This window comes from Camelus bactrianus, chromosome 21, assembly GCF_048773025.1.
Source record: "Camelus bactrianus isolate YW-2024 breed Bactrian camel chromosome 21, ASM4877302v1, whole genome shotgun sequence".
NCBI lineage: Eukaryota > Metazoa > Chordata > Mammalia > Artiodactyla > Camelidae > Camelus > Camelus bactrianus.
The window spans coordinates 329,123-336,302 of NC_133559.1; the positions used below are offsets into that span (position 1 = coordinate 329,123).

The following is a 7,180-nucleotide window of genomic DNA, read 5'->3' on the forward strand; positions in this document are numbered from 1 at the left end:
CCTTTGTCCTTCACTTCCGTTCCAGCAGAAGCCAAGTTGCTGGGTCCAGCCCACACTTAGGCAGGACCACAGGCCAGGGTAGGAGGGAGACCATGAAGACATAGCTGCCCAGGGTTCCCAAGGGATGCTGGCAGCGTGGGCCAGGGCGGCAGCAGTGTCCTTGAGCAGTGTCTCTAGCTGACAGTCAGCTGTTCCTACCTGACTCATCTGGTGGCTTTTGGTGATATCCTTGGTGAGAACTGCTGGGACGGGCTGACACCCTCTATGCTCTTGGTCTCTTTCAACAATGACCCAATTTGCCTCCTCCCCAGGATCTCTGCAACATTGTGTGATAGGGAGTCCACCTGCAGTTGTGGACACTGGGGCTTAAAAAGGAGGGCAGCCCAGCTGAGGCACCACAGCTGAAGAGGGACCAGGTCTGACACACACGCCCACTTTCCCCACAGGACCTGCTGGATCCCCATACCCCAGTGATCTGGAGGAAGAGCCCTAGGGTGCTGAGCCTTTCCCTGGAAGGTGGGTCCACAAGTCTCTGGAAGGCCAGCCCCTCTTCCTGGGCTGAAGGCCCTTGACCAGGCCTCAAGCCAGCAGATCATCCTCCTATACCTGGCCAACAGGTGGCCAGTCTCCACTGCAACCTAAGCCCACAAACCTTCAGTGAGGCCTAGAGGTCTTTCAGAAAATTCCACCAAGGAAAGATACAGCTTGTTTGGTTCACTACTGTCCCGGCCGCCGGGTCTGGCACACAGGAGGTGCGCAGTGAATACCTGGACACCTGTTCTCACCACTGTCTTCCAGTAACTACCCCCCACACCACTGTCCACTGCCAGGACCACCCACCACCACCCCTCACCAGCTCTGCCCACCCTCCCTGGCCCAACACCTGGACTCTAAAGTCTCCAGATGGTCCAGGCCAGGAGGCCAAGCCAGAGTCAGCACACTTGGTATCGTCTCACCTCTAAGCTGGAGCAAAAAGGACAAGGGCAAGGACGCTGGGAAGTCCTGGAGCTGGGCGTGAACCGCTCCAGACAAAGGCCTCCAGGGGCTGGAGGGAGGCCTCATGCCTACTTTTCTCTTCCAGACTTTACTTAAAAGAAAAACCCAAAACCACAGAGACCAGTTTTCTTCCATAAAATCTAGAAAGCATAGAAGAAAAAAATGGCAAATGTGATCACTTCTAAATAAAACTTATGAGAAACAAGAATTCGGCTTCAACTGAGTTAGGTAAGGAAGAGCCTAACCAATTTAAAGTGACCACAGTTTCCTGTACATTACACTTAGAAGTAACTGGAAATTAGGATTAATTCCAATTCTTTTAAAAACAGCCAACTACCTACATTTTCACAAAGCAGCTACAGGATACAGATTCAAAACAAAGCTCACCCTAGAGGGCTAACACTCCTGTGTTAAAATTCCATGATGCACACTTTCTCTCCAAAGTAGAATACTGTATAGCTTAGAAAATAAACTAAATTACTTCTCCCTTAAGAACAGCCTAGGAAATTGAAATTCCTCTAGTTTAAAAAAAAAAAAAAAGAGCACAGCAAATTGAGACGTTATTTGCAACTACTGCCAAACCAGCGCAAACCAATTAAATAAAGAGCAGGTACACACGGGAAATGAGACAGATGTGACCAAGCCCCTGCAGGCACAGGGGCGACACCAACGCTTTGGTTTTGTGTCCCTGAGGTGCACCTACAACCCACAAGCAGTTCTGACCAGGTGAACAGCAACCACTTGGGATCCTCGTCAGAGCTGGACCTCAGCCCTGCACATGCCTGGAGGCTCTGCTCCCCAAACTACGACCACGACGGCAGGTGATGCGGTAGAAGTGGAAGCAGTGCCTCCAGTCGTCCACAAGAGGCCACTTCAAGGTTGTCACAGATGGACTGTGAGGCTCAAATTCCCACTCCTCCACACCAGCTGCCCCCCACAAAATGAGCATGACAATCAGTCAGCACCTCACAAGCTGTTAATTTTGGATGTGTTAATAGTTGTTTAACAGTCCTCTGTTATCTGAGGCAGCAGAATGGGAATCCACACACCCTGCAGGGCTGGAGGATCCAGACAAGAAAACCCATAAAACCCCCAGCTTCCAAAGCTGCTTCTCCCACAGGAGGTTGTGTGTGCCGAGGGACAAGGACGCGCACCCAAGTCCCAGATCCTTACGTGACAGATGTCACACGGACACCACAGGCTTATCACCATCTGCCAACAGCACTTTATTTTTTCTTTTCAACATCCTGTTCTGCAGCTTCCTTAGCCCTTTTTGCCCGGATGCCAAAGAGCCGGGCGTTGGCACGGGCCATGCGGAGGCTGGCAAACGCCTTGAAGTTCTTCTCCTCCTCTGTGATGACTCTGGCCTTCTCCTTCTTGTAGACCTGAAAGGGGGGCCCAGGCCCAGCTGTCAGAGGAGCAGAGGCCTTGAAGGGAGTCCACCTGCCCGCCCATCCTAGAAAGGCTGCAAGGAGGCCACCACCGGAAAGATGACAACCACCTCTCTGGGGTCCCAAACTCAGTAGCAACTGCCTCAGTCATGTGAAGGGGGGGCTGTGCTTGGATACGACGTGGAGCCTGGACCAGGGATGCTCAGGGCAAACTCCCACTCCCAAGGGAACCTCCAGGCCCAGTCAATCACTGGTCTAGTTACAGGGTCACCAATCACATCCAGAAATACACCCGGCCATTCCAAACAGCAAGCAGGGAAAAAGAACCCAAGGCAGAAGGGTGACAAGTGAGGATCCCCGAAGCTTCCTGTTAAGACATAGGAGGATCTTCCCAGAGTGAAAAGCCTGCTTTCCATAAACCTGTAGTAAATCTCAACACAGACCCCAGCTGCCACCCTCGCTCCCTCCAAACACACCCACTTACATTCCGTATGGGCATGACTGGTCCTGTCAGCTGAGTGGCCAGCTTGAGCTCCTCAGCCTGTTCAAAGAGAGAGGAGTCAGGGGGGGCTCGGCTCCAAGCCTACAACCCCTGGCTGGCTGCCTGTGCCTGCAGGGCCACATGTGTGGGCCCTGGAGCCCTGTTCCACCCAGCAGGCCACCCACCTCAGAACCAGGGATACAGGCACAGCAGTGCCCCCAGCCCAACCCTCAGGAACCAGATCGGACAGGCGTGGTCAATCTCATGTAAAGCTTGTTAGCAAGCAAGACTCTTCCAATGCAAGAAAAACTACAAGTCCCACAGCTTTCGCCCCTATCAGTGGTGCATCCTGGCCGTTGACAATTGGCGCATGCTCGGGGCCTTCTCCCTTTCAGCTCCCCACTGCCCAAGCACGACAGCCCGGTTTCGGGGGAAAATGACAGGTGCTTATTCGCAGTCCAGTTGGGCAGCCTCTGAGATCTCCGCCCCCAGCCCGTGGGCGGCGGGAAAGCTGCACTCACAGAGCTGTCTCCCTTCTTGGGGGCTGAGGGCTTCCTGGGGAAGAGGATGAGCTTGGAGCGGTACTCCTTCAGCCGCTGCACGTTGGTCTGCAGGGACTCCGTGCACTTGTTCCGCCGCCTCGGGTCCACCGAGATCCCGATGGTCCGGGCCACCTTCTTGTGGATGCCGGCCACCTACCCCAGGGACAAACACAGATGGAGCTCCGGGGGCGCCCCGGTCCCCACCCCTAGCGGGAGCGCGCAGCCGTCAGATGGAAAAGGGTTCAAACGCACTTTCATCACTGCCCTACAGCGATTCCGGAGAATGTCATCACTTGGCTGCGGGCCACGAGGGACAGCTCAGGGCTGCGAGGACGCGGGCCGGCGATACTCACCCTCAGCTCCTCCAGGCTGAAGCCCCGGCCGGCGCGCACCTTCGTGTGGTACCTCACCGTGGGGCATCTCACCACCGGCCGGAGCGGGCCGGACGCGGGGCGCGGGGCGATGCGGCGCGCCTTGGCCTGCCGGGCCTTGCGTCTGCGCAGACAGAAGCCGAGCGGTGGTCACCCTCCCACCGCCGGGCGAGCGTGCGCCTAGGGCCGGGGAAGGACGGGCCACTCACCTGCGGATCTTGCGCGCCGGCTGGTTGAACCACGTGGCCACGCGCCGCTGCCAGTCCTTGTGGAAGTGGGGCTTCAAGATCATGCCATTCCGGCTGGGCGCCATGGCTGCGGCTGACCAGCCTGGGGCGCGGGGTAGGCGGGGAGAGAGTCAGGGCCCGGCGCCGGCCCGACGCGGCGCGAGCACAGAGCCCAGGCCACGGCCTAACGCCGGCGGCTGCGGGTGGGCCCCGGAGGCGGCGGATTGGGCCGGATGGGGTCGGATAGCGGCGATGGCGCCGAGCGGCGCGTACTCACCTCCTTCGAGGGCGTACAGCCGGGGAAAGGAAGAGGCGCCGCAGAGCACCCTGGGATGGTAGTGGGCCCAGCCAATCAGAAGCGTCGGAGCGTTCCGACCTATCAGAGCTGAGGCTGCGGAGCGACGTACCAGCTCTCCTGGGAGCTCTCGCGGTGCCGTTGGACATAGCGCCCCAACTCTTTTCCCCTATTCTCCGCGCTCCCGGAGCCCCGCACTGCCTGAGCCCCAGTCCCTCCCAGCCCCGCAGACAGCGTCGGCTTGGGTCCGGCTCTGCTTGTTCACGCCGCGAGATGTCGGTATCGCCACCACCTGAAGCCTCTCCCCCCGCGGGCCGGTCCGCAGCCCCTGCCGCCGCGTGGAGCCGTGCCTTTGGGCAGAACGCGCTCCAGAGTGGGGCTACAGCGGGGCTTCCAGAGCGCCCCGCGCTTGTCGCAGAGAGGTCTTGAGTGTGGAACTAAGAACCCGCGTGGCCGTCCGCGGGTGTCCCGCGCTGCCCGCCGTGCACACTGCCTCCCACGCAGGCGAGCTTCTTTAAAACATCTGTGACCTGGGCCCTGTGCGCCTCTTGTTCCCAAGACTGCCTTGTTAAGTCGCCAGCACCCTCCTGCCATCTGTAAGCCTTTGCACCCAGTAACCCCTTCTTCCCCGCTCTCACCCCAGTCACTAAGCTTCCTCCTCGTGAAACCTAATGAGTATTTTAAGAATTTCATGATACAGAATGAGAAATTTGGAGGCCCGTGTTGTGCCCTGAGTAACCAGGTTGCAGTTTTCTGCCCTATTGAGACACCCTTGGGTATTAGAAAAATCAGGTTGGGGCTCCCTGAGGAGTTACACGGTCATGGTCAGGGAGACAGACAAGTGCAGAGGCTAGGTGTGTGCTCATCTCTGAAGCAAGGGTGGTCCCCGTCCTGCTTTGCTGAGAGATGTTAGCTACTGCATGGAAGCACTTCTCAGCAAAAATGGTATTTATCTGTGATGTCATTGTGTAAAATCTGTAGCCTGCCACTTTCACAAACAGATGACCAAACAGGAAGGTCAGTGACCCACAGGAGAGTGGCTGTGGAGTTGGTTAGTCTTTGTACTAGTCTTGAGGCTGTGGGCAAGTTATTTTAACTGTTTCCTTCTGTGAAATGGGAGGAGCTGCTGGGAGGCCAGTTAGGCCAGGGCCAGCACGTGGTTAAGTCAGGGATGCTGGTCGTTGCTAATGACACCAGCTCAGCTTCCAGGGGACGTGGTAGGAGCCAGCGCGGTGAAGGAAGTGCAGAAGAGAAGGGAGGAGAGCAAGAATGCAGATTGGCCCCACACATCACCACCCGGGCCTGAACCCACACTCACCTCTGTGGCAGCAGAGGGACCCTGGACAGAATGTCTGCCGAGTAGACCCTGGCCTTGACGTGGGTTTGAATCAGTCTAGCGTTAGCCCGTGTTTCCCACGTCTTTCCCAGATGCCCTTTGGTGATCCCACCATGAACTTGCTCTTTCTATTCCCAAACACATCCCTGTCCCCATCCCCAGTTTCTCTTTCCAGACAGACCCACAGACTCATGCAGCTCCGTCTGCTCAGCCAGGATGCTGCCCAGGTCACTGGGTGAGGGCCTGAAGTCTGCAGCAGTCAGGAAGTGAAACTAATTCCGGGACCTTGGGCCGCGGCACACGACACAGCCCGCCATAATGTCCCATGCACGGATACTCCATACTTACTTCCTTCGAAAAGTATGCAGGACAGCAAGGCAAGGAAAGTTCTCATACGAAATTCTGCTGAAAACATGCTCACCTTTTCAGTTGGTAAAGATGGGAGAAGTGAACTGTAATGAACTCATAACGCAGGAGTCCTTCTGCTACAAAGACTTGCTGGCTCAAGGGTTTTAAAAGTCTTTAGCTATAGGGACGGTCTCTGTCCTCCTTGGCACAGAACTCCACAGCCATAGCTCTGCTGAGAGGCTTCTGTCCGAGGATTGGGCCTGCAAGGGTCACTGAAGGGACTCATTAATGTCCCCTGGACACAGTGCCCGCCTAGGGGCAGGGTTCCCAGATGCACTCCCCTGGAGCTGTGGGGTCTTCAACAGCCTCCCAGGATTTCCTTGCAAGACCGGGCCCCAGAGACTGCGGGGCTCACTCCACTCCTGCACCTGACTGGCCTCCAGCTGGAGTTTTCAAGGTTGGCATCAGAGATGCTCGGCAACAGCTCCTGGAGCCCTGTGACACACATCCTTGGTTTTTAAAATTAATCTCCTAACAGCAAAGTGGTTTTTGTAATGTTTTAAGAAAAAAAAAGTCATGTCACTATAGCACTTTGTAAATCAGCCTGACATTTATAACCATGTCATAAATATGGAAAAGCAGTAGCCTAATAACTTAGTAGGGACAGGACGACTTCAGAGCTTAATCACAGAGCTTGGAGCCAGCCAGCTAGCCACACAGCTGTCCAGAGCCGTAGGCTACACGGAACCCAGATGGAGGCTGAAGGAAAGATGCCGGAAACAGGAGAACCACTGTCGGTGAGCACCTGGAAGTGCGTTATTGTCAAAAATGGTCTTATTTGAAAGTTGCCTAGAGAACGGATCTTAAAAGTTCTCATCACAAGAAAAACTTCTGTAACTGTGTGGTGACAGATGTTAACCAACTGTGGTGATCTTCTCAATACCAGTCGTGTTGTACACCTGAAACTAATACACGGCATCTCAACAACAAATTAAAAAATAAAATTTAAAAAAGCATAACAAAAAAATCACGTTTACTTGAGCATAGATCAGAGTGGAGAACAATCTGTATTATAATTTAAGAACTGTAAGTCGGGGAGGGTATAGCTACGCGTGCACAAGGTCCTGGGCTCAATCCTCAGCACTGCCTCTAAAAACCAAGTCACCTGCCTCCCCTCCCCCAAAAACCAAGAA

At 55.3% G+C, this 7,180-nt stretch overlaps 1 protein-coding gene and 1 non-coding gene across 2 annotated transcripts; both read right to left on the reverse strand.

Moving 5' to 3' along the window:
- Nucleotides 1–2,198: 2,198 nt before the first annotated feature.
- Nucleotides 2,199–4,319, reverse strand: RPL13 (ribosomal protein L13). Its single transcript, XM_010969987.3, has 5 exons — nt 3,991–4,319; nt 3,764–3,905; nt 3,390–3,563; nt 2,872–2,928; nt 2,199–2,381 (listed from the first exon to the last, which is right to left on the reverse strand). The coding sequence occupies exons 1-5, from the start codon at nt 4,092–4,094 to the stop codon at nt 2,223–2,225; spliced, it is 636 nt and encodes a 211-aa protein (XP_010968289.1). The 5' UTR covers nt 4,095–4,319; the 3' UTR covers nt 2,199–2,222.
- On the reverse strand, nt 3,619–3,702 carry LOC123612816 (small nucleolar RNA MBII-202). Its single transcript, XR_006720089.1, has one exon. It is a non-coding gene; the product is annotated as a small nucleolar RNA MBII-202 (small nucleolar RNA).
- Nucleotides 4,320–7,180: the final 2,861 nt, after the last annotated feature.